General features: G+C 55.0%; 1 protein-coding gene across 1 annotated transcript; it reads left to right on the forward strand.

Moving 5' to 3' along the window:
* The first annotated feature begins 684 nt into the window (after window positions 1-684).
* E2F2 (E2F transcription factor 2) lies at window positions 685-20,703 on the forward strand. Its single transcript, XM_036443695.2, has 7 exons — window positions 685-1,482; window positions 6,566-6,671; window positions 9,136-9,355; window positions 10,417-10,575; window positions 12,242-12,356; window positions 16,975-17,167; window positions 19,457-20,703. The coding sequence occupies exons 1-7, from the start codon at window positions 1,228-1,230 to the stop codon at window positions 19,723-19,725; spliced, it is 1,317 nt and encodes a 438-aa protein (XP_036299588.1). The 5' UTR covers window positions 685-1,227; the 3' UTR covers window positions 19,726-20,703.
* The last annotated feature ends 6,734 nt before the right edge of the window (window positions 20,704-27,437 follow it).

Genomic DNA, 27,437 nt, shown 5'->3' on the forward strand with positions numbered 1-27,437 from the left:
AGCAACGGAAAAAATATCCTTAGGTGAGGATTAACCAAAAAACAAATTAGTAATAATAATAATAATAATAATAATAAATACATGTAATTATCTAGCAGGCGCTCACTACGGTAGATGTTAATGTCCCCCTAGGAAGAAGTCTACCTGTTAGGCTCCCTCCCTCCCCTGCCTAGAAAGAGAACAGATTCCGGTTTTCAGTTTAGCGAGAAAAAGGACAGACATGCATACCTGCTAGCATGCCAATCAAAGGCCTCCGGCCGCCGAAACCGGTTTGGCTCAGTGGATAGAGCTTCGGCCTGCGGACTGAAAGGTCACGGGTTCAATTCCCATCAAGGGCATGTACCTTGGTTGCGGGCACATCCCCAGTAGGGGGTATGCAAGAGGCAGCTGATTGATGTTTCTAACTCTCTATCCCTCTCTCTTCCTCTCTGTAAAAAATCAATGAAATATATTTAAAAGTCCTCGGCATGGGGAATGAATGTACTGCTCTCTGGGCTCAGGTCAGGACTGTTCCGCCCCAACCCCAGGGGCCCGGGCGCCCCCCCGCCCCCCCCCGGCACCCCCCCCCCCCCGCAGCGCTCCACACCCCCGGCCGCTCCCTCTTTCCCCCGGGCCCGCCCTCCTGGCCTGGGCGGCGGGTGTGGCTGTCCCTTTAAGCAGCCAAACGCCAGCCGCAGTCGCCGTCCGGGGCGGTCCCTTCCGGGGGGCGGAGCCTATAAGTGTTGCTGCGGCCAACGGCGGCGCGGCATTTTCCGCGGGAGATCCGAATTTCGCGGCACGCCGTTTGGCGCTAAAAAAAAAAAAAAGAAGAAAAAAAAAAAGTGGCGGAGAAAGACGCGGGTGCTGCACAGCGAGGCCGGTGCAATCGGTCCCCTCCCCGTCCGAGCGTCCGAACGACCGAGCGCATCGCCGCTCCGTGGAGCCGGAGACCCCTCCCCGGAGGCAGCGGACCCCGGGCGCCGAGGCCCCCGGGGCGTGGGGACGAGCCGGTCGCGGCCGTCCTCGGGGCGGGGCAGCCCCTGGCGGTGCGGTCTCCGCGCCGGGATCCCTGGGCGCTGCTGCTCCCCGGGCCGCGGGCCAGGAGGGGAGGGTCCGGCCTCGCCCCGCGGGCGTCCCTTGGCGGCTGCCCCCGGCCCCGCTCCATGCCCCGGGCCGGCTGAGCCGCCGCAGGCTCCCGAGCGCGCCGGTGCCCGCGGGCGCGCCTGGGCAGGGGGCTCGGCGCTGGCCATGCTGCGAGGGCCCCGGGCGCCGGCCCCGGCCGCCGCGCTGCCCCTCCAGGGGCTGCCGGCCCTGAGCCCCACGGAGCTGTGGCCGCCCGGCCTGGGCAGCCCGCAGCTCTGCCCGCTCACCGCCACCTACTACACCACCTCGCTGTACGCGCAGACGGCGCCCCCCGCCGCGGTGCCCGGCACCTGCCTGGACGCCACCCCCCACGGACCCGAGGGCCCAGCTGTGCGATGCGTGCCGGCCGGCCGGCTGCCGGTAATTCTGGGGACCCCTCTTCCCCCTGTGCTTTCCGGGTGTGGGGAGGTGGGAGGGGCGCCTGGGAACCTGTTTGGGTGAAGCTGGTTGAGTCTGGGGAGGGAGAAGGGGAGCTTTCAGAGTCCAGAACCATCCAATGCCCCCCACCCCCACCCCCCCGCTACTGGAGAAGAGCCCTTCGTTTCCAGGCTCGGGGTGGGATAACCTCACCCCCTGGGATGGTGGAGGGGAATGAACACTGCACTGGGAGTGTGGACACCCAACCCACTACCCCAGCGCACCCTGTGACCTTGGGGAAGGCCAGGGAGCCAACGGTGCGTCATTCATTCATTCATTCATTCATTCTTCTTCATTCATTGTTTGGCCCAGAAACCAGTGCTGGGCACCTGCTGTTGTGCTGGCACAGAGCGGATGCTGTAGGGACTTTGAAGTGTGTGTGTGTGTGTGTGTGTGTGTGTGCGTGTGTGTGTGTGGCGGGGGCGGGGGGGTGGTGGTGGCGGCATTGGGGAGGGGTCTCAGAGGTTCAGTATGGCTTGGACAGAATCCAAATTTCCCATCCAGCCAACTCCTTCCCAGTTATGTACCCTGGGTCCTGCCCCAGGCCCAGCGTTCCCTCCCAGACAGCCAGCAGCAGGTGCAAGTTGGGGGCAGCTTGACTATTCCCTCCTCAAGCCTCCAAGCCTGCTGCCAGGGAGGGCCCCAGGTGAGGTGGCATTGGGCACAGGATGTGTTGTGTGGGAGCGGAATTCCTGGATGGAGTCCATGAGAATCTGATCAGCCATCGGGTGAGGGTGGAGTGGGAAAAGCCCGAGGGGACTGGGTTAGGGTTGGAGAGCCTGTTTTCTGATCTAACTGCCACCTCCTCGCTGTGGGCTTCGGTTTCATTTTCTGGGAAACGCCTGTGTGCTTACTCAGGTCACGTCCAGCTCCAGGCCCCGGGTTTGGGAAGCAGGCCCCAGGGCGCGGGTGCTGCAGGCTGGCTCAGGTGTGAGTGGTGAATCCGTTCAGGGTCAGGGGTCAGGCCATGCCCTAGAGCACATGTGTCAAACACAAGGCCCTCGGGCCAAATCCGTCCCGCCAGGCCTTGCAATGTGGCCCGCACCGGGCTGTCATCACTGCACTCCGCTGCGTTTCCATCACAATGACAGTTTATGACTGTTCAGTAAACCATTCGGCCCGCGATTTAGGCTGGATTTTAGATTTTGGCCCCTTCTCTGATTGAGTTCGACACCCCTACCCTAGAGGCACCTGGTCAGGCCTGTGTCAGTCAACAGGCACGGAACCCTCGCTGTTGCTGGATGCAGGCAGAGCCCCAATGCTCTGCCACCGGAACCATGATTTCCTGCCAGGAGGAAGGAGAGCTGTTTTCATTTTACTGGTCAAGCAGCCACGAATAACTAGGTCTTGTGTTCAGCATTTACAGCCTAAGACAGTTTTAAGCCCCCTGGAGTAGATGGCACAAGTAGCCCCGTTCCGGGGGGGTTGAGAGGGGGATTGAGCTCCTGTCCACGGCCGTCCAGGGATGTGTGTGACCGCAGGCAGGTACCCTCCGTCCTCTCTGAGGACTCCTCTCCCCAGGAAGGGGCTCAGGGCCGGCCTGTCTCCTCCGGCCAGCTGCTGCAGGCACCCTGGCGGAGTTTCAGTAACAGCTGTGGTTTTGAACTGCTTCCCTCCCTGAGGAGCCCGAGAGCCTCTGTTTGTACCTCCCTCCCAGAGGGGCTCCGTAATCACAGCAAGAATGGCTCTCTGTTACCCAGAGCCCGCTGCGCGCCAGGCACTGCTTGTCACTCTTCCCCTTCCTTATCTTGGTCAGGATGCCCGGGATGGGGCATCTCACCGATGAGGAGACCGAGCAGAGACGCGAGGTCCCTCGTCCAGGTAACAAGCCCACAGGTGGGAGAGTCTCCTTGCATCGGACCCCACCCTACAGGCTTACCAGGCCCAGAAGCCCCTCCCCTGTCAGTCCTCAGGTGCCCGGTGCCCACAGCCCTGTGGGCAGGCCTTGGCCCCCTGCTTACTCATTTCACCAGGGTGTGACCTGGAACGGCTCCAGACCCAGCCCTGGGTGTGGCGCTTGCTCTGTGGCCCGGCTGCAAAGTGCAGGGCGAGCAGGATTTGTCAGCGGCTGCTGGTTAAAGGGAACCGCAGGCACTGCCCAGCCAGGTTCAACGGCAGAAGGCAGGCCAGGGCCCAGGGCTCAGCGCTCACTGCTTAGTGCTTTTCCCGCCGCTTTCTGGAGATGCGTGGGAATTTGTCTGTGGAGTCCCTGCTCCAGCCAAGCACCCTGCATCCTTGCCTTTCGTCCCCGAGGGAACCCTTGAAGAGGGTGGGGTTCTGCACGGTTCTCCTTTCCCTTTAATTTCTCGATATTTTCCAAATGTCCTCTGAGAACCATGAAGGACAAGGAACACCTTGCTGGTTGAGTCTCCTGGGCTCTGGCCTGAGAGAGGAGCTTGGTCTTCTGCCTTGGGGTTGGCTGGGTGGCCTCTCATCTTCACCAGGCCTCTAAGAAACAGCCCCAGGGGCTGCCTGCGAGGGTCCGAGCCACCCTGGCCGCGGGGTGTGGTCCCAGACCTTTGCTCTTGGCACGTCCCTGTCTTCTCAGCTTACCTCTGAACTCTCCCCCTGCTGCTGCTCCTGGCGCTGTGGTGACAGCACCCCTCCCCCACCCCCGAGTCCTGAGCTCCATTTCACAGGTGGGACTCAGGAAGGCAACTGACTTTCCAGCCAAGAAGTGGGTGGGAGGGCCGTATGGGAACCCGGGTGCCCCTGACTCGGCCTCTCCTGGCTCCTCGTCCTTCTGGGCTTGCCCTCTGCCACGTGTGTTCTGCAGGCGCAGGCCCTACCCGTGAGCAGACCCTTCTCTGGGCAATGCATAAAGGTGACCGATGTCCTCGGGTGAGGGGCACAATGCTGCTTAGGGACTCTGAGATGCAGGATAAGGGTGAGAGAGAGGGAGAGGAGGGAGAGGATGTGTGTGTGCTGTGTGTGTGTGTGTGTAAGTGTAAGTAATGGGGGCAGGAGGGTAGAGGAAGGCCTTGGCCCACATTCCAGCCGATTCGGAGGGAATGTGAATGGGATGGAGCTGGGGCAGCCTGGTGCATGGCTTTGGAATCAGACAGACCTGGGTTCAAACTCTGACCTTGGGCACACGGCTTAACCTCTCCGAGTCGCCACTTCTCTTCCGAGAGAGATTGCCAAAACTGATGGTGCAGGGCTGATGAGCACGGGACTGGCCCGGCACAGGTACTCTGTTCAAGGGCCTCCCCTCCTTCCCACCCGCAGGTCATGGGGGTCTTCCTGGAATGTTCTGGAAACTTAGCAGGGCTGGCTCCGGTCCGGTAGGGGAGGTGGTTGGGCTGGGGGAGATTCTGGCTTGCCCTACCTCTATCTCAGGGAGAACTCAGACTCACTTTCCTTCTCCCGGCCTTTGGCATTCCTTTTGAGGACTGGATGAAGGATTCTGGGATCAATAACTTCTATCTGGATTGATAGTCTGTTACCTCAGCCGTAAGATGAGGATCAGTGGTGTTGGGAAGATGGAGTGAGGTGAGGAGTGCCGGGGTGCTAGAGGCAAGATGAGGCTGGAGAAGGTCACCTACCCTAGACTCTAGGATGTCACCCGCTGGGAGGTTAGAAAAGGAATATTCCAGAGAGACTTAAAGAGGAATGAGCAGGGAGGCCCTTGGATTATGTCCAGGCCAGGGCAGGTGTGGAGGAGAGAAACGGAGGAGCAATGCTCCTCAGACCAATCCAAGAGGACTTCCTGGAGCAGGCGGGGGGGGGGGGGGGGGAGACAGCCCAGAGGGGAGCTTAGAGCAAGAACTGTCATCACCGCCCACACCTGTCAGCCCAGCTGTGCTCCGCAGCGGTTAGAAGGCTCAGCCCCGCCGAGCATGACCTCACCGCCAAAGGTTAAAATAGGCCTCTCTGCTCCGATGGGGTGAGGGGGACTGGGGGCGGGGAGAGGGAGAAATGGGCTCGGCAACTCCCACCAGGGTGTGCCGAGAGGCCGAGATTGGGTTTCAGAGAAGGCGTCTCATGTCCTGAGCATCCACTGTGCGCTGAGCTGCAGGCTGAGCACTCTGTCTGCCCCACTTTAAAAAGGAGGAAACAGGCCCGAGGTGTGGGGCCTTTCCCCAAGTCACACACACACACACACACCGTGAAGGAGCTGGGAGGTGCAAGCTCAGGTCCCTGACCCCGTGTCCCAGTGCCCCAGTGTCCCGGCCCTGCCCCTGCCCCTGCCCCTGCCCAGCCCTAACCTGGAGAGAGGCCCCTTCCGGGCCTAGCAGGGCCGGGTGGCGATGGGGCGGAGAGGAGCAGCTGGGTCTGTGGTTTGATTTCCCCAGCAGGTGTTTCCCAAGCTTGGCAGGAACAGGGCGGGGGGCAGGGGACCTCAGCTGCTTGTCCGTAAGACGCAGGGAAGGATTCATTGTCTGCCCCTCTCCACAGAGAGAGAGAGTGGCAAACGGAGTCCATTCAGGAGTCCCTGGGCCCTGGAGCTGGAACCCAAACCTGCGGTGGGGGATGTTTGCACTGCTTCCCGCTGCGGGCACCTCCCTGAGGCGTGGCACCGGTCCAGGAAGTGCCCTGGGCCTGGGTGGATGCCCGGCCCCACCCTGATAAGGGCCAGCTGTGGCGCTGTGATGGGCACCCAGGGTGGCTGCGGCAGCTGCTCCTGCAGGAGGGGGGCTGTCCCCAGTCTGATGTGGTTTAGGCCCCACCCACCCCTTCCTGCACCATCCTCGGTGCATGGGGGAAGGGGCAGAGGTGGCAGTGACCTTGTGGCCTGTTTTTAAGGGACTCTGAGCTCTTGGCCAGACTGGCTTTGGCAGGGTCTCAGGTGCCTGGGCCTCAGAGGATGGGAGTGCTGGGTGACCCTCAGAAACCAGGACGTCCTTCCCTTGAAAGGTCACGTTTAAGGTCATTGGTACTTCCTTACCAAGCACAGTCCCGTTTCTGCAGGACTGGTGGTGCCCTGAGGCAGGAAGTGGCTGCTGGTGGCCTCGGGCCCCGGTTGGGAAAAGTCTGAGGGGGAATGATTCTCAAACTCTGCCTCTCCCTCCCCTCTCTCTCCAAGGCCAAAAGGAAGCTGGACCTGGAGGGCATCGGGCGGCCCGCGGTCCTGGAGCTCCAGACCCCCAAGGGGAAGCTCATTAGAGTGGATGGCCTCCCCAGCCCGAAAAGTAAGTGGTGCTGGCGGGGCCTCCGGGGGCAGACTCGGGAGACGGGGTGGGCAGGGGTGGAGGGCAGCTGCCCTGCCCAGATCCCCGGGAGGGGTATTTGCAGCACACTTCCTGGTGTACACGGCCGTTTCCTGTGTGTTCTCGCTGGGCCCTGCCAGGGAGAGAGGATTGCCCCTCTTTTACTGATAAAACACTGGAGGCTCAGAGCCAGGGTGGCTTGCCCAAGGTCACTGCCGGTAAGTAGAGTCTGGACTACCACCCAGTCTTTTTTTTTTTTTTTTTAATATATTTTATTGATTTTTTTTTTTTTTTTACAGAGAGGAAGGGAGAAGGATAGAGAGCTAGAAACATCGATGAGAGAGAAACATCGACCAGCCGCCTCCTGCACACCCCCTACCGGGAATGTGCCCGCAACCAATGTACATGCCCTTGACCGGAATCGAACCCGGTACCCTTCAGTCCACAGGCTGATGCTCTATATCCACTGAGCCAAACTGGTTTCGGCTACCACCTAGTCTTGTACTCCTTCTCTCACACTATACACCGCTCTTGGGTTCCAAACGGGATGACCAGCGATTGGTTTGGGAACTTACTATTTTTGTTTGCATTTCATTCAACCTGACCTTCTCTAAAAGAGAGGATCCAGCTCAGAGAGGAGCAGGGATGCAGACAGAGAGCTAGCGAAGGGAAGTGACGCTCGGATTCACCCGGCCTCAGAGGCTGAGAACCAGAGGAGAGGTTTTCCGCCTCCGTATTTGCAGCCAGTATCCTGGTTAGAGCGGGAGGTTCCGCACCTGTGATAGAGAGAACTCTTACTTTGGGGGACAGAAACCCAACGAAGAAGGTATGTGACCGGGTGGGAAGCGTGAGGGTCAGGGGCTTGGGGGTCCTGGCGGGGCTGTGCCCTGACCTGACTGGCCACTCCTTTTCCGTGAACCTTTTCATTCAATGGTCTCGTCTGTAAACTGAGGCACAGCTAGATCAGGAAGAGTAAGAAGGCTTCCTTCCCAGTCGATGGGTAGAAGTGCCCAAGCTCTTTATCAAAGGATCCCACGTGCACTGGTTGAAAAAGCAGCCCGTGTGCCAAATGCTTGCATCTGTATGTTAAAGGCTTCCGAAGTCTCCTTCTAGAGCAGTTTCCCAAACTTTTGACATATGTGTACTCCTTCTATAATTTTCGTAACGCTGAGTACCCCTTGTACTCATGAGAGGTAGAATTAGGCGCAGCTAAGCACGGTGCAGTGCGTATCCCCACCAAACTCCGGAGCAACGCGTACCCCCACCAAACTCTTCCCGTACCCCTGGGGGTATGCGTACCGCACTTTGGGAAACACTGTCCTAGAGGAATCTGAGACTCTCTAAAACTCAGTTTCCTGATCTAGTTTGGACATCCACTTGCTGTATGAATTGCAAGTCACTTTATTGCAAAAGTTCTCCTTGCGGTTTAAGATGTTGCAGCTGAGATGCGGTGTCTTGTGACATCAGCTCCAGTAAGAAAGGGACCTTTCCGTGACCCTGCCCCCTTCGATGTGACAGGACTGATTCCGCTCAGATAACCACTGGGCTGCACACGGAGACGAGAGGCAAGTCTGTAAGAATGTTCTCAAGTCCCAGCTGGTCATTCCCTCCCTGCCCTAATTCCAAATGCCTGACATAACTGGCAGGATAGAGTAATGGTGAAGAAGGAAGACTTGGCCGAAACCGGTTTTGCTCAGTGGATAGAGCGTCGGTCTGCAGACTGAAGGGTCCCAGGTTCGATTCCAATCAAGGGCATGTATATTGGTTGTGGGCAAATCCCCAGTAGGGGGTGTGCAGGAGACAGCTGATCGATGATTCTCTCTCATCGATGTTTCTAGCTCTCTATCCCTCTCCCTTCCTCTCTGTGAAAAATCAATAAAATATATTAAAAAAAAAAAAAAAAGAAGAAGAAGAAGAAGAAGAAGAAGAAGGAAGACTTGGAACCAGACTCCTGGATGTAAATTCCAGCTTTGCCACTTTCTAGCCGAGCGAGCTGAGCAAGCTACTGAACCTGCCTTGTGCCTCAGTGTTCTCATCTATAAAATGGGGATGGTTATACACCAAATTTATAGGCTGTTGTAAGGATCACGTTTGTTGTCTGTGGAAATTGCATAGGACATTGATCTACACACAGTAAGCATTTGGTGATGGTGATGGTAGTGGTGATAGAGCTGCCTAAGCTGTGGTGGAAAGAGCCTCTGAACCAGGTATCCGGACACTTGGTTTCTAGCCCCGACTCTGACTTTAACTGTGAGACCGTAAGCAAATCACTTTCCCTCTGGAGGCACGAGGCTTCCGGTTTGGACAACGGTAGTGAATGATCCCCTCCCTCCCGGTGGAAAGTGGGTGCTTCCGGGAAGGGGGGTACCGAATGGGTCCAGGTTCCCGGAGCAGGCTCCCCAGGCTGGGCCTCTCTGAGCGATGGCCGGGCCCCTTTCCTCCTCAGCACCCAAGTCCCCCGGGGAGAAGACTCGGTACGACACATCGCTGGGGCTGCTCACCAAGAAGTTCATTTACCTCCTGAGCGAGTCCAAGGACGGGGTCCTGGACCTGAACTGGGCTGCGGAGGTGCTGGACGTGCAGAAGCGGCGCATCTATGACATCACCAACGTGCTGGAGGGCATCCAGCTGATTCGCAAGAAGGCCAAGAACAACATCCAGTGGGTGTGAGTGCCTGGGCTGGGGCTGGGGGCAGAGCCAGGAGCAGTGTCCAGTGGGTGTGAATGTCAAGGGTGAGGGTTGAGAGCAGCATCCAATGGGCACAAGCGGCAGGGGTGGGGTTGAGAGCAGCATCCAATGGGCACAAGCGGCAGGGGTGGACCAAGAGCAACATCCAATAGGCTTATCCGCTGGGGGCGGAGCCAGTATCTAAGCAGAGTAGAGGAACAGGTGTACGTGCTGGAGCAACATTAGGAGGAGTGCGTGGCAGGCCTAGGGTGGAGAATGCTTTCCAGGATGTGTGAAGGCCTCGGAGGACTGCATTCTCTCGAGTCAAGGATCCCAAGAGTTCCCTCTTCTAGTTTAGGAAAGTCCCCAGGGGCCCGAGAGCTAACCACCCAGACTCCTTCCCGCTGGGAGATATGAGTACTCCAGCCTCCTCCCATCCCTGCTACAAGGTCGTAAAGAGCAGACCTGCAGCCCCTGGCATGAACCCTAAGAGAACCGAGGCAGGGGGGTCAGGACCGAGGTCATTCTAGCTCCCCGACATATGGGGGAGGCTGGGGCAAGGGTGGACAGAGCGGAAAGCCCTCCACACGTGGGGTAATGCCCTGACTTGTTACTTTTCCCTAGCCCAGTGGTCGGCAAACTGGCTCGTGAGCCACACGTGGCTCTTTGGCATCTTGCGTGTGGCTCTTCCACAAAATACCACGGCCTAGGCGAGTCTATTTTGAGGAAGTGGTGTTAGAAGAAGTTTAAGTTTAAAAATTTTGGCTCTCAAAAAGAAATTTCAATCGTCGTCCTCTTTATATTTGACTCTGTTGACTGAGTTTGCCGACCACTGTCCTAGCCCAATCCTCAAACCTCAAGGTTCGCTTTCCAGCAGCTCCCTGGGAGCCAGACGGGACTGCTGACTTGCACAACCCGGGAGCACTCTGGTAGACCCTGAGGATGGCCTCGTCCTGGGGATTGACACCGTCTGCATCCCCGCGGCTCTGCGCAGCTGTGCTCAGGTTGGGGTCCCTGGTTGTGCACTAAGACTGACGCCGGGGGGCCGCTCTGTTCCCAGAGGCAAAGGAGCTCTGGGAGACCCCACCCGGCCTGGGAAGCAGCAGCAGCTGGGACAGGAGCTGAAGGAGCTGATGAGCACGGAGCAGGCCCTGGACCAGCTCATCCAGAGCTGCTCTCTGAACTTCAAGCACCTGACCGAGGACAAGGCCAACAAGAAATATCCTCGGTGACCGGGGAGGAGGTGGTCAGGGGGCTGGGCCTGCTGCACGCTTTCATATCTACCCGGAGTTGATGCAATACCGCCCTCGGGGTCTGGCATATCTGCACATCTGCTTTTTCCTTTCTGGGTGGCTTTTCTTCTTGACTCTGTTGAAGTTGCTTTCTCATAGTACAAAAGTAAGACAAGCACATTTCTTTAAATCTGCAAAGTGGAGGAAAGAAATAGCAGCCACCATAACATTGTTCTTTAAACATACACAGGTTGTGTGTTATTTAAATGCTAGAGCACATGTGTCAAACACAAGGCCCGCGGGCCAAATCCGTCCCGCCAGGCCTTGCAATGTGGCCAGCACCGCGCTGTCATCACTGCACTCCGCTGCGTTTCCATCACAATGACAGTTTATGACTGTTCAGTAAACCATTCGGCCCGCGATTTAGGCTGGATTTTAGATTTTGGCCCCTTCTCTGATTGAGTTCGACACCCCTATGCTAGAGGCCCAATGCATGAAATTCATGCACTTTGGGGCGGGGGGTGTCCCTCAGCCTGACCTGTACCCTCTTTCAGTCCGGGAGTCCTTGGGGGATGGGAAGCTGGCCTAAGCCGTCAGTCAGACATCCTTAGCGCTGCCACGGAGGCGGGAGAGGCTCCTGCCACCGCCGCTGTGCTCACCAGCCGTGAGCCCGGCTTCTGGCCAAGTGGTGCTCCCCTGTGGGAGCGCACTGACCACCGGGGGACAGCGCCTGCATTGAGCGTCTGCCCCCTGATGGTCAGTGCACATCATAGCAACCGGTAGTTCCACTGTTCGGTCGATTTGCATATTAGCCTTTTATCATACAGGATAGTGTGTGACTGCTGTGCATAACACTTTATATCCTGCTTTTCTCCCCTTAGTATACTACCACAGACAGTTTTTATGAGTTACAAATCCTTCCTGATCCACATGAAGTTGTTGATATTGAACCATTTTTTATCTACAAAAACAGCAATCTCATGTGGTTTAACCTCATATTTAAAATAGTTTGAGAATATCCTACTCAGATTACACTCTGGTTTGTTGATAAGGCCTAAAATGGACATTTAGATCTATTCTAGATTTATGCTCCTATGAAGCAACAAAATGATGAATGCTTTTATATATAAAACATTGTCCTATTTTTTTTTTTTTTAACTTATTTCCCTAGGTCAGATTCCTAGGTTTGAAATAATGAGGTCACAGAGAATGGACTTTGCTAAGGCTTTTCAGACATTTTCCCCAAATAGTTTTACCATCTAATTGGTTTTTGGAGATGGCTTTGTGTTTTTGGATGGATGCTAGGCATTGTGAAAGTTTTAAATAAATAAGACATCTTCCTTACTGAAAATCAGCAAGTGCAATAAAGATAGGGTTATAAAAGGAAAAAAGAAAAAGACATATCTTCCTGCCTTCTCTAGTTTGAGAGATGAAGCCTTTTGTGTAAAACCTGATAAAAGGCAGCATTAAGAAATGATTTCTAAAGGGATCCAAGGTAACTTTGATATTAAAAGAACAGGTTACAGTTCGGGGTTATTTCTGGGGTTCTATAACGAATGAGAAAAAATGTCCAGAGGCTGAGGAGAAGTGGCTCGGACCCTGCCTGGCGGGCCGGGTGTGGATTTTGACTTCCTTGACTCCCCCGCCCCCCACACTGGCCTACGTGACCTACCAGGACATCCGTGCTATCGACACCTTCAGGGAGCAGACTGTGATCGCGGTCAAGGCCCCTCCGCAGACAAGACTGGAAGTGCCCGACCGGAATGAGGTGAGAGGGGAAGCACTGGCGGAGAGCGGGGCTAGGAGGTCCAGGAAGCTCTGTCCCAGGCACTGCCCGGCCCCCAGCTGCCCCAGGCCACGCAGGTACCCATGGCAAGATCTGCGTTCTCTGAGCCGGGGCAGAAATGACAGAAGCTGGAAAGGGCAACAGAGTCTGGCCCGGGAAGAACCTCTGTTTCTGGTTTCTCTCCGCATCCCACCAGCCCTGTGTCCTGCTCACAGTAACGTGTGCCCGCACACAGGAGCGTTAGTGCTTACAGTAACGTGTGCCCGCACACAGGAGCGTTAGTGCTCACAGTAACGTGTGCCCGCACACAGGAGCGTTAGTGCTCACAGTAACGTGTGCCCGCACCAGCAGTTAGTGCTCACAGTAACGTGTGCCCGCACACAGGAGCTTTAGTGCTCACAGTAACGTGTGCCCGCACCAGCAGTGTTAGTGCTCACAGTAACGTGTGCCCGCACACAGCAGTTAGTGCTCACAGTAACGTGTGCCCGCACACAGCAGCGTTAGTGCTCACAGTAACGTGTGCCCGCACCAGCAGTGTTAGTGCTCACAGTAACGTGTGCCCGCACACAACAGTGTTAGTGCTCACAGTAACGTGTGCCCGCACACAGGAGCGTTAGTGCTCACAGTAACGTGTGCCCGCACACAGCAGCGTTAGTGCTCACAGTAACGTGTGCCCGCACACAGCAGCGTTAGTGCTCACAGTAACGTGTGCCCGCACACAGCAGTGTTAGTGCTCACAGTAACGTGTGCCCGCACACAGCAGTGTTAGTGCTCACAGTAACGTGTGCCCGCACACAGGAGCGTTAGTGCTCACAATAACGTGTGCCCGCACACAGCAGCGTTAGTGTCACAGTAACGTGTGCCCGCACACAGGAGCGTTAGTGCTCACAGTAACGTGTGCCCGCACACAGCAGTGTTAGTGCTCACAGTAACGTGTGCCCGCACACAGCAGTGTTAGTGCTCACAGTAACGTGTGCCCGCACACAGCAGTTAGTGCTCACAGTAACGTGTGCCCGCACACAGCAGTTAGTGCTCACAGTAACGTGTGCCCGCACCAGCAGTGTTAGTGCTCACAGTAACGTGTGCCCGCACACAACAGTGTTAGTGCTCACAGTAACGTGTGCCCGCACACAGCAGCGTTAGTGCTCAGTCAGTAACGTGTGCCCGCACCAGCAGTGTTAGTGCTCACAGTAACGTGTGCCCGCACACAGGAGCGTTAGTGCTCAGTCAGTAACGTGTGCCCGCACACAGCAGTTAGTGCTCACAGTAACGTGTGCCCGCACACAGCAGTGTTAGTGCTCAGTCAGTAACGTGTGCCCGCACATCAGTTAGTGCTCACAGTAACGTGTGCCCGCACACAGTGTTAGTGCTCACAGTAACGTGTGCCCGCACACAGCAGTTAGTGCTCACAGTAACGTGTGCCCGCACCAGCAGTGTTAGTGCTCACAGTAACGTGTGCCCGCACACAGCAGTTAGTGCTCACAGTAACGTGTGCCCGCACCAGCAGTGTTAGTGCTCACAGTAACGTGTGCCCGCACACAGCAGTGTTAGTGCTCACAGTAACGTGTGCCCGCACACAGCAGTGTTAGTGCTCACAGTAACGTGTGCCCGCACACAGCAGTTAGTGCTCACAGTAACGTGTGCCCGCACACAGTGTTAGTGCTCACAGTAACGTGTGCCCGCACACAGTTAGTGCTCACAGTAACGTGTGCCCGCACCAGCAGTGTTAGTGCTCACAGTAACGTGTGCCCGCACACAGGAGCGTTAGTGCTCACAGTAACGTGTGCCCGCACACAGCAGCGTTAGTGCTCACAGTAACGTGTGCCCGCACACAGTGTTAGTGCTCACAGTAACGTGTGCCCGCACACAGTGTTAGTGCTCACAGTAACGTGTGCCCGCACACAGCAGTTAGTGCTCACAGTAACGTGTGCCCGCACACAGCAGTGTTAGTGCTCACAGTAACGTGTGCCCGCACACAGCAGTTAGTGCTCACAGTAACGTGTGCCCGCACACAGCAGTTAGTGCTCACAGTAACGTGTGCCCGCACACAGCAGTGTTAGTGCTCACAGTAACGTGTGCCCGCACACAGGAGCGTTAGTGCTCACAGTAACGTGTGCCCGCACACAGCAGTGTTAGTGCTCACAGTAACGTGTGCCCGCACACAGCAGTTAGTGCTCACAGTAACGTGTGCCCGCACACAGCAGTGTTAGTGCTCACAGTAACGTGTGCCCGCACACAGCAGTGTTAGTGCTCACAGTAACGTGTGCCCGCACACAGCAGCGTTAGTGCTCACAGTAACGTGTGCCCGCACACAGCAGCGTTAGTGCTCACAGCAGTGTTAGAGCTCACAGGAGCCCTTCTGTGCCAACCATGCTGCCCTGGATTAAAGACCAAAAGCATTTTTTAAAAGTTGATTTTAGAGAAAGAGGAAGGGAAAGGAAAAGAGAAACATCAATGAGAGAGAGAGGAAAACAATGATTTGCTGCCTCCTCCATGCCCCCATATGCCCTGGTTGAAATCGAACAGTGACCTCTCAAAAAAAAAAAAAAAATGCACCAGTGATGCTCAGCCAACTGAGCCAGGGGCAGGACCAAAATTCTTAACACCCCCCAGGAGGCCTCTCTGCTCTTACTTTGCCATCCTCCTCTCCCATGCGGCTCCTCTTCTCTGCTTCAGCCTCCGACCTGCCTGCAGTTTCCCCACCACCTAAGCTTGTCCCCAGGGCAGCGCCTTCGCACATGCTGTTCCCTCCAGCTGACACGCCCTTCCCTCTCTCTGCCCGGTTTACTCTATTGATCCTGCACTCGAGCATCACTTCCACCAGGAAGCCTTCCCTGATCACCCCCAGACTTCATAACCAATATCTTGGTGTTTACATGACTATGTTCTGCTTCGTCCATTAGAGTGTACACCCCACAAAAGTACGTTCCTTCTCATGTGCGTTATTTCTGAGCTCTATAATGAGTGAGAAACTTCCAACTCAGAGTCTGATAAAGGCTCACAGAATAATATGTTTAATGGAAGAACATTCAGATAAATGAGGCCCCGCCCACCACCTCAGCCGACCTCAGAGGCTAGAGGGGACGAGACCCAGGCAGGGATGCTGTGATTTGCAGGTGGGAGATGTGCTTTGTGGGCTGGGAGGAAGGAGAGTTGGAGGATGCACCCATAGGTGGTGACAGTTAAACTGGGTCCTAAACAATTAATAGGATTTTTTTTAAAACATTAATATTTCAAGGGGAAAAAAATTATTTTTATTTATTTATTTATTTTAAAATATACTCTATTGATTTTTCACAGAGAGGAAGAGAGAGGGATAGAGAGTTAGAAACATCGATGAGAGAGAATCACCGATCAGCTGCCTCCTGCACACACCCCACTGGGGATGTGCCCGCAACCAAGGTACATGCCCTTGACTGGAATCGAACACGGGACCCTTCAGTCCGCAGGCCGACGCTCTATCCACTGAGCCAAACCGGTTTCGGCAAGAAAAAATTTTAAATAAGCATTAATATTTCAAGAAAAACAATCTTAAGTATGTTACATGCAATAAACATTAATATTTCAAGAAAAAAAGATTTTGAAAGGATTTTGTTTTTAAATTGTCTTATTTATGTACTTATATGTAGTTGTACACACTATTGTGCTAGTTTCAGGTGTACAATATAAGGACTCGACAGGGGTATACCTTAACTATGATCGCCACACTAAGTTTAGTCATCACCTGTCAAACTTATCTCAGTGATACTGAGCAGGATGTTTGCTGGGTGGAGTAGGGGAAGGAGGGTGCTGCATGAATGTCGCGCGCGCGCACGTGTGTGTGTGTGTGTGTGTGTGTGTGTGTGTGTGTGGTCAGCTGCCGCTTTGCTCCTGACCTGCCTGGAGAGCCGAGTGCATGCAGGGATGGCGTGCGTGTGGTCAGCTGTGGCTTAGGCTGCCGGGATGTGGTGGACCAGAGGCAGGGTTGGAGCTTATGGTTCCGGGAAACAGAAAGACAAGTCCAACTCCCTTCAGTGCGAGGGGAGAGGGGAGTAAGTGACGGGTCCGGGGAAGATGTGGGTTTCAGGCAAGGCTCGACCCAGGGGCTCACACCATGACACTAAGTTCACCTCACGCTCCACCTCTCACTGCCGTTCTCTGTGCCGACTCCGTTCCCAAGTGGACTCTCCCCTGCGGCAAAGTAGTGTTCATGGCACCAGCTCAGCAACCCCAGGGCGAGGGGAGCGTCCATTTCCGGGCCCTGGGCCGGATGCTCGGTGGACGGACCTGAGTCACGTGCCACCCTGCACAGTCACCGTCACTTTCCTCTCTCATCCTGCATCCCGGGCTCGCCCGTTGGAGCTGGGGCAGGGGGCTGCCTCCCGCTCCCAACTCCCGGACGAGAGTGGAGGAAGCGTGACTTCCCGGAGGGAAATCCAGGCTTTCTCCCTGAAAGAAAGGCCTGGGGGCCAGGCAGGCAGAAGCAGCAGGGGTTGGTTGACCACAGGCCTCGGGGCCCAGCTCAGGAGCGGAGCTTGCTCCCGTGTGCCGGTCTGTGTACACTGACCCGTGAGTAGATGTGCAGCTGCCCAGAGCCACGCCCTGGCTTCTCCTCCTCCAGGAGAACCTGCAGATCTATCTGAAGAGCACGCAGGGGCCCATCGAAGTCTACTTGTGCCCGGAGGAGATGCAGGAACCAGAGAGCCCCGCCAAGGAGCCTGTCTCCTCCACGTCCACCCTCAACCCCACTCCTGACTCCGCCCAGCCCTGCAGCAGCACCAGCCCTGGCGCCCTGGCACCCACGGCATCCCCAGGTAGGCCCTCTGAGCACAGGGACAGAAGCTGGCAGTGCCGCTGGCCTTGGTTTCCTCTTCCACATCAACACCTTCTCCCCAGCGGCCGGGTATAGTCCTCCTGCACATGTGTGCGTCACACTCTACACGCTAAAGCACGTGTGCATTGGCAGGCTGAGCCCGCTTGAGGGCAGAGGGGCTGGGATTTGCATCCCAGCTCTTCCACTTAGCAGCTGTGTGGCCTTGGACAAGTTATTTGACCTCTCTTTGCCTCAGTCTCTCATCTGTACGTTGGGCTTAGTCATTAATAGTATCTACTTCGTGGGTCGTTGTGAAAATGAAATGAGCTAATATATATAAAGCACTTAGAACTATGCCTAGAAATAAAAGAAGGTGATTATTATTATTATTATTATTATTACTGCCACTGCCACTAGTACTGCTGCTTCTGTGACAGCTACGAACAGCCAAGCTCCTGGCACTCGATAAGCCCACAGCATATAGGTTTTATGAGGAAGGCTCAGCACTTTCTTGGGTGAGAATAACTAAGGTTTATTGAACCACGACTGTACCAGATGCACCCATTCCTACATTATCCTCGTAGTAGTTCTTTTTTTTTTTTAATTGATTTTTTTTTACAGAGAGGAAGGGAGAGGGATAGAGAGTTAGAAACATCAATGAGAGAGAAACATCGATCAGCTGCCTCCTGCACACCCCCTACTAAGGGATGTGTCCACAACCAAGATACATGCCCTTGACCGGAATCGAACCTGGGACCCTTCAGTCCGCAGGCCAATGCTCTGCAGGGCGTCGCATTATTCCCAGTTTGGAGGTAAAGAGCTGAGGCAGAGCTTGTCCCAGGCCTCCCAGCTGGGAGACACAGAGCTGTGTCTCAGTCTCCGCATTCCTCGCCCGGTGCTGTCTGCACAGCACAGAACAAATCCGGGCAGGGGTCCCGGCTCAGCCCTGGCTGGGACGTGGGATGTGGGATGTGGCCGGAACAGCTGGCTACACTTGGCAGGAAGTAGTGGGAGGCAGCTGCCGGGGAGCAGGGAGGTAGGAGGTCCCTGCGGGCTTCCCGGGGAGGTGGCAGTCCGGAAGGAGTGGCCGCTGGGATGGTTCTTCCCTTCACTGGGCTCACACATCGGGTCCGACCGGCAGGATTCCTCGAGGCTGCGTAGGCCAGTGTTCCACTCTGTGTTCTTAGCAGCAGAATTTCCTTAAGTGAGACCCTGGCGTTTAAACAAATGCAGAGCTAGAGCCGGTCTGATAGAAGAGGTGTGTTTGGGCAGATCTACAGAACCTAGATTGGATTCCATTTCTTTATCTAACTCAAGGACTGACAAACTATTGCCTGCAGGTCAAATGCAGCCCGTTTTTATATGGTTTGTGAGCTAAGAATGGTTTTCCTGTTGTTAAGAGTTGTAGGGGGCGGGAAAGAAAGTGACAGAGAACGTAAGTGTCCTGCAAAGCCTAAAATACTATCAGCCCTTTACAGAAGTTCGCTGACCCCTGGCCTAACGCAACCCTTCCTTGTACATTCAAGTAAAACTGAAGCCCAGAGAGGGCAAGTGACTTCCCTAAGGCCACACAGCACGTTGGTGGTAGGACTTGGGCACTGGCCCCGACGCCCAGCTTCTCTCTAGTGATCGCTCCTGAGTCCTGGCCTGGCCCCGGGACCAGGGCTTCTCCCTGCACCAGCCATCTGTCCCTCCGGGCACCTCCCAGTGCTTATCACCCGCTCCAGACCTGCGCCCCACCCTGCTCCCCCGCCTGCCTCGTCTGCCTGCTCACTCCACTGTCAACAAGTGCACAGCTGTCCAACGTTCAAACCACTTTCACTTCAGTTTGTCCTCTGGGACCTCGGGCAGAGGTGGGGGGCCCTCCATCCGACCCAAGCCAGTTGTACCGATGAACAGCCTGAGGCCCCACAAGGAGCATTTGGTGGTGGGGCCAGCCCAGAAGCCAGCTCTGGGCCTGGGCTAGGGCCATGGCTGTCCCTCCCCACATTTGCCTCGTGGCCTCTCGGTGTTAGCCCTGCTGACGGGAGCAGGGGAGCTCTCTGGACAGCGTGCACCTGTGGAGTGTGTGAGAGAGCAGAGGGGAGAGCGCGGGAGAAGGAGGGCGGTTGCTGGAGCTGGTACCGGGAAAAGGGAGAGTGTCCAGGGCCGCGAGGTGGGAGCAGGGCAGGAGAGAAGAGAAGGGGGCACAGTCGTCCGGAGAACCGGAGGGCGGTTCTTGGCCTCAGGGGTCTGACCAAAGGCTTCTGGGCCCGAGGGCCAGTCCTAACCCTTGTCTCTTTGTCTCCAGCGCCATCGCTGACTTCCCAGCAGGTCCCGCCTCTGCCGCCACCACCCCTTGTCCCCCTGGAGGCCACAGACAGCATGCTGGAGCTGCCACACCCCCTTCTGCAGCAGACCGAGGACCAGCTCCTGTGCCCAGCCCTGGCCGACAGCTCCCCCCTGATCAGCTTCTCCCCGCCCTTGGACCAAGATGACTACCTGTGGGGCCTGGACGGCGGGGAGGGCATCAGCGACCTGTTTGACTCCTATGACTTCGGGGACCTGCTGATTAACTGAGTGGCCCTGCCCGCCCCCCGCAGCTCCGCCACGGGCAGACAGATGGGGACACTGGGCACAGATGCCACCCTCAGGGCATGGGGGTCTCCTCTCCCTCCTGCCCCCGTGTCCTACCGGCCGAAGCTGTCCGGGGGCCTGTGGAGGGTACGGGTGAGGATCGTGTCAGGGGTTGGGTCCTGTCCTTCCCAGCGGAAGCTGGGCCTCGGAAGGCCCGTTCAGTCTTCTGACCTCTGACCTCTAATGTGAAGGGGCCACGGATGAGGTGACCAGGTCCAGGGAAAGGCCTTCTGAGGGGGGATGAGGACCCCCCGATGGCCGCAGAGCACTTACTGCCTTTGTATTTATTTCAGGTTGAGTGTTGTTTGTGTGTCTTCCTCCAGTGTTGGCAGGGCCATCGCTCTGGTCCCTGTAAGACCTCAGACAGGCTGCACTGTCCGCCCTGCAGGGGCTTCTGGCTTCCAGGGACCCCGGCCAGCTCCCCGGCCCCCCACCCCCGCCCCGCCTCCCCGCCTCGAGGTGGCGGGGCCTCTGAGCGCCTGTCCAGGCTTCTGGACGGCACTGCACTTCGGCTCCTAATTCTAGATGGTTCCAGAGAAGGTCCCAGCACAGGTGGCACCGGAGCTCCTGAGGAAACAGGAATAGCCAGTTGGGGAGCCTCCCTCCCTGTGGGATTCCCTGTTTCCCTGCCTCAGAATGTAACAGTGGCCCCAGGGAGACCGGGGTGCTCCTGAGGGAGAGGGACAGAGTGGAGGCAGCCGCTGTGGCTGCTGCAGGCCCTCCCCTGCGTTTCGGCCTCCCGCTGGGACTGTTAACGGAGGACCAGGGAGGCAGAGGCCGCAGGTGGAGGAGAAGGGTGAGATTAAGACAGGGAGCCGCCAGCACAGTCCCCTCTGTAGCTGCAGGTATCCCTCTCCCCTTCCCTGGAAGGATCTTGTTTTTGTTTTGTTTGTTTGTTTTTGTTTTTGAATATATCTTTAAGGTGACCAGACGTCCCGCGTTTGGCGGGACAGTCCCGATTTTTAACAATTTGTCCCGCGTCCCGCGGCGTTTTAAAAAATCTGACTTTTTTTAAAACGCCGAGGGACGCGGGACAAATGGTTAAAAATTGGGATGTCTGGTCACTTTAATCTTATTGATTTTTTACAGAGAGGAAGGGTAGAGAGGGGTAGAGAGCTAGAAACATCAATCATCAATGAGAAACGTCGATCAGCCACCTCCTGCAAACCGCCCCCCCCCCTCCCAGGGGATGTGCCTGCGACCAAGGTATATGCCCTTGACTGGAATCAAACCCGGACCGTTCAGTCCGCAGGCTGAGCCAAACCGGTGTCAGCGGATTTGGGTTTTTATTTTGTTTGTTGAAGCGGTGGTTCTTGAAGGAGTCCCTTCCCCCCAGCGCTCACACAGACCCCCCCCCGCCCCCCCACAGCAGTGACCAGGGCGTGATGGCACTCAGGCTCTTTTTGTCACAGGAATGTGGAAGGCGCAGGAGGGGGGTCTTCATTGCACCCAGACTGAGCAGCTAATGGGGAGATGGGCTCATGTTACCTCTTCAGACCTGGGGTTCTGAGGTCTTTATCCCTCACCCTGTCCCCCCACCAGGGCTGAGCCGAGGCCTCTGGAGGGAGGGAGACTGCAGGCCGTGGTCTGAGAGGCCTGGACCCCCACCCTCAGGGAGCTAGGGTGAGGTGATCAGATGCCCCGCTTTTGGCGGGACAGTCCCGATTTTTAACAATCCGTCCCGTGGCATTTTAAAACCGTCCCAATTTTTTGAAAGATCCCGGGACAGGGGACACATTGTTAAAAATCGGGACACCTGGTCACCTTAAGCTAGGTTTACTTAGGGTCTCAGGTGAGTAGCACCTTTTTTTTTTTTTAAGTTCGCAGCATTAAGTTGGTTTACAATATGAATTCGGCGTCCAGGGATTGCTCCTGGCCTTGCCGATGGGCATCTGCAATGTGGGAGGGGGGCCTTCTTTGGGGCTGGGGTCCCGTGGAAGCTGAGGCCAGGCTGAGACAGCTGTGCCTTGTCACCTGCAGGTCAAAGGTGCCCGGCTCTGTCATTTTGTAGGATTTACAGAGATGCTTTTGGCCGCCCCGCCTCCACAGGGCCGCAGGGCTCTCAGAAGCCTGTTTTGCAGCTCGGCGCCACCGTGGCCCCTGAGGGAGGAGGGTGGGCTGCGGGGGCGTGTGGGGCGGGAGGGCTCTTGCTGTTCCGAGCTCTTTGCTGGGCTGCTGTTGAGCCACTCACCATCTCTGAGGACAGGGGTGTTGGACTTCCCTGCCTCGAGCTCTGTCTAGAGTTTTCTCCTAGAATTAAGTCAGCAAGACAGGAGGAGAGGCCTGGCTGACGCCCCGGGGATGGGTTTAAGGTAAGGTGACCAGATGTCCCGCTTTTGGCAGGACAGTCCCGATTTTTAACAATTTGTCCCGCGTCCCACGGCGTTTTAAAACAGTCTTTTAAAATCTTTCCCAAAAATCGGGACTGTTTTAAAACGCTGCCGGACTCGGGACAAATTGTTAAATATCGGAACTTCTGATCACCTTAGTTTAAGGGGGGAATCTGGTCAGGATTTTCTCCGAATGCCCAGCCATTGAGTTGGCCAGTGGGGCTGCCCTGCCCTCTCCTGTGCTGTCCCCGCCTGGCCCAGCAAGGCCACGCCTCAGGCTCTGGAGAGGATGCAGCCTCTTTCTTACTGAAGACACTCGGGAGCCTCCCAGGTTCACTCCGGTGCTTTAAGAGCACATGTTGAGGGGTACTTCCTCCAGAGGCCAGGTCACCATAAGACGGGGCCGGAAGAAAAGCCAGCTTGCTTCGAAGGCCCATTGTTTCTGCCAGGAAGTTCCCAGCCCCTGAGTCACCGTGTCCCCCGGCAGCACGGGCTCGGCGCTCCCGGGGCCCAGCAGAATTACATTGTTGAGTGGAGTCGAAGATTCTAAGAGGTTTCTCAAAACCAGGGACATGCTCCCGTGTCCCTTGTTTAAGGTGACCAGACGTCCCGCTTTTGGCGGGACAGTCTTGATTTTCAACAGTTTTTAAAACGACATGGGAAAGATTGTTAAAACTCAGGATGTTTGGTCACATTTTTAAATATATATATATTTTATTGATTTTTTTACAGAGAGGAAGGGAGAGGGAGAGAGAGTTAGAAACATCAATGAGAGAGAATCATCGATCAGCTGCCTCCTGCACACCCCCACTGGGGATGCGCCAGCAACCAAGGCACAAGCCCCCGACCGGAATCGAACCCGGGTCCCCTCAGCCCACAGGCCGATGCTCTATCCACTGAGCCAAACCGGCTAGGGCTGGTCACCTTATTCTCGTTGGAAGTGTTAGCTAGACCAAAGTGGTTCCCCTTCTCCAGGGCAGTGCTGGCTGCCCCTAGGGCTGCGGGGCGGAGGGGCGGGGTGATGGATCTCCAAAGCTGACCCTGGGTTGGTCCGGGCTTTATTTCCCCTCCCGTCTTCCCGGCATCCGTTCTGCAGTGTTTATATTAGAGTTCTTAGTGGGAGCGTTTGGATGTCCCCGCGTCCGAGCAGTGTGTGGCTTTAGTGCGTTTGAAGTGAAAGCCTTTTGCGGTGGTTTGCCAGCAGCTTTCTGGTTCTCATCATTGCGTCCCAAGGTCCCCACCCACCTCATGGGGGGGGACCCTGTTCTCCCAGGGGGCCCTCCGTCAGCAGAAGCCGGCCAGCCTGGCTGAGGGGAGAAGCCTCGTATGTGCCACCTGTATCTCGGGGAGGGTGAGCACGCCCAGGGGGCCTGGTCTCGTGCTGGGACCCCACGGGTCATCCCCCTCCGGCCTGGCTTCGCCCTGGGCCCTGCACTGATGAGCACCATGTGAACCTCGTTGAGTTGTGATCATTGAGCATTAAACAGTGACTCCTGACGCAGTGGCTCTGTTGTGCTTTCTGAAGGTCATGGCCAGTGGGGGTTGTGTCCTCCCAAGTCGGGGGTGGGGGCTATTCTGACCAAGTGGCTGATTTCCTTCCAGAAGCAGCCTCCCGTGGCCACACTGGCTTATGACCCTGCCTGAGACCCCACCATTCAGACACTGGGAAGGTGGCAGCTCCAGAGCTAAAAAGCAGTCGCCTGCCCTGCCCTGCTCTGCTCTGCCTCCATCTCCTCTCGCCTGGGCTATTTTTCTTTCTTTTTTAAAAATATATTTTATTGATTTTTTTACAGAAAAGAAGGGAGAGGAATAGAGTTAGAAACATCAGTCAGCTGCCTCCCACACACTCCCTCTGCTGGGTATGTGCCCACAACCAAGGTACATGCCCCTGACTGGAATCGAACCTGGAACCCTTGAGTCCGCAGGCCAATGCTCTATCCACTGAGCCAAACCGATCAAGGCTGCCTGGGCTCTCTCAATAGCTTCCTTAATATCCTCTCTGCTACCCATTCCCCATCCCATCCTCCCTAGCAGTGTTTTTGTTTTGTTTTGTTTCGTGTGTGTGTGTGTGTGTGTGTGTGTGTGTGTGTTAATCCTCACCCAAGGACATTTGTTCATTAATTTTTAGACAGGGAAAGGGAAAGGGAGAGACAGAAACATTGATTGGTTGCCTCCTGCACACACCCCAGTTGGGGCCGGGGATTGAACCTGCAGCCGAGGTCTGTGCCCTTGACCAGAATCGAACCTGGGATCCTTCAGTCCACAGGCCAATGCTAAATCCACTGAGCCAAACCCGCTAGGGCTAGCAGTGGTGTTTACTTTATTTGCATGAATATTTTTTCAAATATATTTTATTGATTTTTTTTTTTTTTTACAGAGAGGAAGGGAGAGGGATAGAGAGCTAGAAACATCAATGAGGGAGAATCATCGATCAGCTGCCTCCTGCACAACCCCCCACTGGGGATGTGCCCGCAACCAAGGTACATGCCCTTGACCGGAATTGAACCTGGGACCTTTCAGTCAGCAGGCCAAGGCTCTATCCACTGAGCCAAACCGGTTTCGGCTATTTTCATGAATATTTTTAAACTTAAAAAAACAAAAAACATTTCCTTTGGTTTCAGAGAGGAAGGGAGAGACAGAAACATCAATGATGAGAGAGAATCACTGATTGTCTGCCTCCTGCATGCCCACCCCACCCCCCCTCACTGGGGATTGAGTTCACAACCCAGGCATGTACCCTTGAACTGGGGACCTTCAGTTCCACAGGCTGTCATTCTATCCACTGAGCCAAACCGGCCAGGGCTAGCAGTGGTTTTTAGTAATAAAGCGTGGTCCTCAGATCAGCATTACCTGGGAACTTATGAGAAATGCATATTCTCAGGCCCCATCTGAGACCCTCTGAAGAAGAAACTCGGGGTAGGATTCAGAACCTCATCTTATTAAGCTCCCCCTCTTCTCCCCCCGGCGCCCCCAGGTGATTCTGATGCTGCCGGAAGTCAGAGAACCATGCCCTCGGGCACCCCAGAGAGCTTTCTAAAACCCAGTTCTCATTACGCCACTCCCCCACTTAATGGACGGCTCCTCTCTGCCCTGAGGATCAAACTTCCCCCTTTGATTGGCAGAAAAGTCCATTTACAACCTTACAACTGGCGTACCCTATCTCTCCGGCTCTCTGCCACTCCCCACCGCCTGGCCACACTGAGCATCTCGATTCGTGCCCTCCTGCCCGGTCTCTCTCTTCTGGGCCTTGACACCTGCCGTGCCCTCCCCGTGGTGTGTGCTTCTCTCCATTTCAGCTGAGCCAGCTCCTGCTTTTCCTTCAAGGCTCAGTTGAAGAATCCTTCGTAGTTTTCCTTGACGCTAACATGTACACTTGAATACTTTATATATGGAAGGTTATGGGTTATTTATGCTAGGCACTGGGGAGATAGACGGGAATAAGGTTAGTCCTCACAATACACAGACAAATATATAATTACAGATGTTGTGGCAGTTGCAGTAATAAACATAGGAGTTGAAGGGTCATGAGGGAAGGCTTCCTGGAGGAGGTGATGCCCAAACTGTGTCCTAATGGATAAATGGAGGAACCTGGAGTTGGGCACATGGGGGACCAGAATCCTCCCTTCCAAGCAGAGCAATCAGTATGCTCTGTCCTGTGGCCCAGCAGACAAAGGTGAGTACCATAGAGCTCGCTGCCCTGGCTCTGCCAGTTCGGAGTTCGTGCCCTAGAAAAGGCCCTGAGTCAGAGAGGTTGACACAGATCCTAAGAGCAGTGGGATGGGGGACAAGGTCTGGGGGTGCTGTTTGACCATAGGGACTGACTAATCAGAAGGGTCTGGAACGGGACACCAAGAAGTCAATTTACACGGAAGGCATGAAGACAATCCCCGGTAAGCAAAGCGAGGTCTAACTGGGGACGTTAGCACAGACAAGGGAACATTTAAAAACATGCCATTTATGAAGCCTTTTGGGTATCTAGGCCCAGCACTGAGCTAAGTCCTTCACACATAATCTCAATCAATGTTCATTTAATGAAGTCACCACTTTGCAGGTGAGGAAACACTTTTAACGATGTTCCCAGGGAGCCCTCCCACCTTGCTGATGGGAATGTAAAATGGTATAGCTATTTTGGAAAAAACAGTTTGGCAGTTCATCAAAAAGATAAACATAAAACTATCACAGGACCCAGTAATTCCATTCCTAGGTGTCTACTCAAGAGAAATGAGAACATGTTCATGCAAAGACAAGTCTTGCACATGAATGTTCACAGCAGCATTATTCATAATAGCCCCAAACTGGAAACAGCTAAGTATCCATCAACTGGTGAACAGAGACAAATGCTGGATCCATACAATGGAACACTGTTCAGCTGTAAAAGGAATACACGATGGATGCTCAAAAACAATATGCTAAGTGAAAGAAGCTAGCCCCAAAGATAACGTCCATTCTATCTGCATGAAGACCAGAACTGTTGACCCTTTTGTCAACTCTATAGACAAAAACAACAACAACACACAATAAATTAGTGGTTGCCTGAGATTAGAGGTAAGAGTGAGATTAACTATAAATGGGCATGAGGGCTCTTCTGCATAGAGATGCAAAATTAAACACACACACACACACACAAATAAAACACTAGCAAAACAAATCTAGCCACACAAATAAAAAGAATTAGACACCAGGAATGTGAGGTTGGTTTAAAATCTGAAAATTAGTTAATGCAAAGATCCATATCAATAGAATAAAGAATGAAAACCACATGGTCATCTCAATAGATGCAGAAAAACTGTGTGTGTGTGTGTGTGTGTGTGTGTGTGTGTGTGTGTTCTGTGTTCCTTCCAAGAGATCACTGATCACTAGGCAGGTTATTTTCCCACCGTGGAGACCACTGCCCTCTGGTGGCCACTTTGACAAGTGCCGAAATTGGAGGGAAAATTACCCTTCATTTGAGACTTAAGAATCGTGAAGGACCAGGTTTTATTTTCTTTAATTTGCCCCAAACCTTATTGAATAGATATTATTGTTCTTAGTGAGGCCCAGAGAGGTGAAGTTACTTTCCTAAGGTCACACAGCTGGAAGTGGTAGACCAAGATCATGAGTAGGTTGAGGTGCCTCAGGTTGAGGCGCCTCACCTGTCTCGTCCTAGTCCCAGCCCTGGTGATGGAACAGGACAGGAAGTGGGCCAGCCAAACCCCAAGACTCATGGTCTTCACCACCAGGTGGCCCAGCCTCCTAGTTGGCATGAAGGGGATTCCATTCTGGCCTCGGACATTTCCTTTGTGTGAACAATGCTAGATGCTGGGGAGAGAAAGACACAGCCCTTTA

This window comes from Pipistrellus kuhlii, unplaced genomic scaffold, assembly GCF_014108245.1.
Source record: "Pipistrellus kuhlii isolate mPipKuh1 unplaced genomic scaffold, mPipKuh1.p scaffold_m20_p_2, whole genome shotgun sequence".
NCBI lineage: Eukaryota > Metazoa > Chordata > Mammalia > Chiroptera > Vespertilionidae > Pipistrellus > Pipistrellus kuhlii.

Excerpts from the sequence above, each read along its gene's own strand:
- E2F2 (XM_036443695.2), top strand. The coding sequence starts at position 1,228 with ATGCTGCGAGGGCCCCGGGCGCCGGCCCCGGCCGCCGCGCTGCCCCTC. Across the intron at positions 6,672-9,135 it reads TGGCCTCCCCAGCCCGAAAA|CACCCAAGTCCCCCGGGGAG; the intron begins GTAAGTGGTGCT and ends TTTCCTCCTCAG. Across the intron at positions 12,357-16,974 it reads AAGTGCCCGACCGGAATGAG|GAGAACCTGCAGATCTATCT; the intron begins GTGAGAGGGGAA and ends CTCCTCCTCCAG.